The sequence below is a fragment of the Neomonachus schauinslandi genome, chromosome X, assembly GCF_002201575.2.
Source record: "Neomonachus schauinslandi chromosome X, ASM220157v2, whole genome shotgun sequence".
NCBI lineage: Eukaryota > Metazoa > Chordata > Mammalia > Carnivora > Phocidae > Neomonachus > Neomonachus schauinslandi.
Window position 1 is genome coordinate 15,973,397 of NC_058419.1, and position 2,292 is coordinate 15,975,688.

Consider the following 2,292-nt stretch of genomic DNA (forward strand, 5'->3'; position numbering starts at 1 on the left):
ACCTTGATGCAGTACGGGGGTTCGTCGTAGGTGACCAGCATGTACCTGTCTCCGCGGCTGGCCGGGTCCCGGGCGCGCAGCTGCGTGACGAGGGATGACGGAGGGGGCCGCGAAGGGAAGGAGGGAGGAGGGGGCGATACGGACGTTACAGAAGCACCTAGATCCACCACCACCCCCATCCCTCGGGAGTTCTCCCCAGCTCTCCCCTCCCCTCCCTTTACCTTCAAGAATAACTCCACAGCGCCTTTGGCAATGTCCAAATAGGAGGTGCCCAAGTCAGTGCGCTGGTTCATAGAGGCGGACGTGTCTATGAGGAACAGCAGGATGGGCATCTTCCCCCGCACCCCTGGCTCCGCTGCCCACTCTCCTGACCCTCTTGCCCTCACTGCCGCGGACTACCACCCGAACCCTCAACTCTCGCAGAGCCAAGGTGCAGGGAGCAAGAAGAAAAGGGGCAGACGGGACGGGACGGATGGAACTGCTCCTGGCCTCCTCTTTCTGCAGCCCCACCTCCTCTCCCTCCAAGGGAACTTGAAAGTGTGAGCGTGTGTAGCCCTCGGGGCCCTCCCCCTTCCCCTCCCCTGCCACCACTACTGCCGCCGCCGCCGCCGCAGGGACTACTGCCCAAGCATCCGTCCACGCTCACTCAAGCGCTCGCCCCAGACTGAGAGCTGTCTCTGTTCACCGACACACAACTTCTGTCCGCTCACCTACCATGGGCACCATGTGACCAGAACCCACGCCATTGGCTGCCAATTATGTGGTATTTGCATATTCATTAGATGACAGGGCAAGGGGAGGGACTTGGGCGAACCCTGGGAGTTGAAGTTTGAACCCAGGCGGGGGGTAAGGGGAAATGTTAAGGACCCTCCTTTAAGGGACTTGAAAGCTGTTAGGATACTTCGGGTGGTTTGAAGGGATTTTCGCTGGCTCTTCAGAGATGATGGCTCGAAAGGGAGAGTGAATTTGAGCAACAGTTGCGCAGCACTACAGAAGCAGATGCTTGGACAGGCTGCACAGAAGACGCTCTACTAACTGCAATCGATCAATCCTGCCACTGGCTAAGACCAAAACATTTCAGAAGCAGCAAACTTCTTTCCTGGCAAGACCTACTCGCATTCCTTTCGATGCCTCCCCACTCTTGATCAGTATTTGTAAGGCGGTTGCTGGCCTTGCATTCCACACATATCCACTCAGAAAGAAAGCTAAAGCTTAAACACAGTTACCTAAACCGGCCTTTTGAATGCACAAGTTTCTTCAGTTTCATTGAGCTTTTTCAGTATTGGCCTGCCAGGGATAATTCCACCCGTGGTTGCGTGTGCACAGCCTTTACACATGGGAGGTTTGCCAACCTCGGTTCTGATTCAGCTCACGTTTATTGAGCACCTATGAAGTGCCAGGCACCCACATTAGCTTTATTTAATCTTTGAAACAATTATGGTAGATGGCATTAAATTCGATTTTCAGTAAGGGAAAGTGCAGCTTGCCGGAATTAGGGCAACAATGAGGAATATTCTCTCTTTAAAAAGGGGAGGGGGCGCCTGGGTGGCTCAGTCGGTTAAGCATCTGCCTTCGGCTCAGGTCATGATCTCAGCCTGGGATCCAGCCCCCGCATTGGGCAACCTGCTCGGTGGGGAGTCTGCTTCTCCCTCTCCCTCTGCCTCTCCCCCTTGCTTGTGCGCTCACTCTCTCAAATAAATAAATAAAATCTTTTTAAAAATAAAATAGGGGCTCCTGGGTGGCTCAGATGGTTAAGTGTCTGCCTTTGGCTCGAGTCAGGATCCCAGGGTCCTGGAATTGAGCCCCGAAACGGGCTCCCTGCTCAGCCGGAGGACAGCCTACTTCTCCTTCTCCCTCTGCCATCACCTCCCCACCCCCCCCACCCCCGCCCCGCTCCACCGCTTCTGCTCTCTGGATCTCTCTATCTCTCTGTCAAATAAATAAATAAAATCTTTTAAAAAAAGAAATATTAGGGGCGCCTGGGTGGCTCAGTTGGTTGAGTGACTGCCTTCGGCTCCGGTCATGATCCCGGAGTCCTGGAATCGAGTCCCGCATCGGGCTCCCGGCTGGGCGGGGAGCCTGCTTCTCCCTCTGACCTTATCCCCTCTCATGCTGTTTCTCTCTCTCTCTCAGATAAATAAATAAATAAAATCTTTAAAAAAAAAAAAAAAGAAATATTCTCAGGTCTGGCTCTATGGAGAGGCTCAGGAGGGGGCCAACCACGCCTGGCTGACTACTTCATGTAACACAACTTTTAAATATGGAAGTGTGATTCCCAGCAGTATGCTATAA

General features: G+C 53.6%; 1 protein-coding gene across 5 annotated transcripts in view; it reads right to left on the bottom strand.

The window, feature by feature from the left end:
- The window catches only part of LOC110575719 (integrator complex subunit 6-like), a 52,615-nt gene extending 51,986 nt beyond the window's left edge, over nt 1–629 (bottom strand). For all 5 annotated transcript variants that reach the window (XM_044911995.1, XM_021684737.2, XM_044911994.1 and 2 more), the window contains exons 1-2: nt 222–629; nt 3–80 (exon numbers count right to left, since the gene is read on the bottom strand). In XM_044911995.1, the coding sequence (XP_044767930.1) occupies nt 3–80; nt 222–332 (189 nt within the window). In that variant the 5' untranslated portion in view covers nt 333–629. The remainder of the gene's footprint in view (nt 1–2; nt 81–221) is intronic.
- Nucleotides 630–2,292: the final 1,663 nt, after the last annotated feature.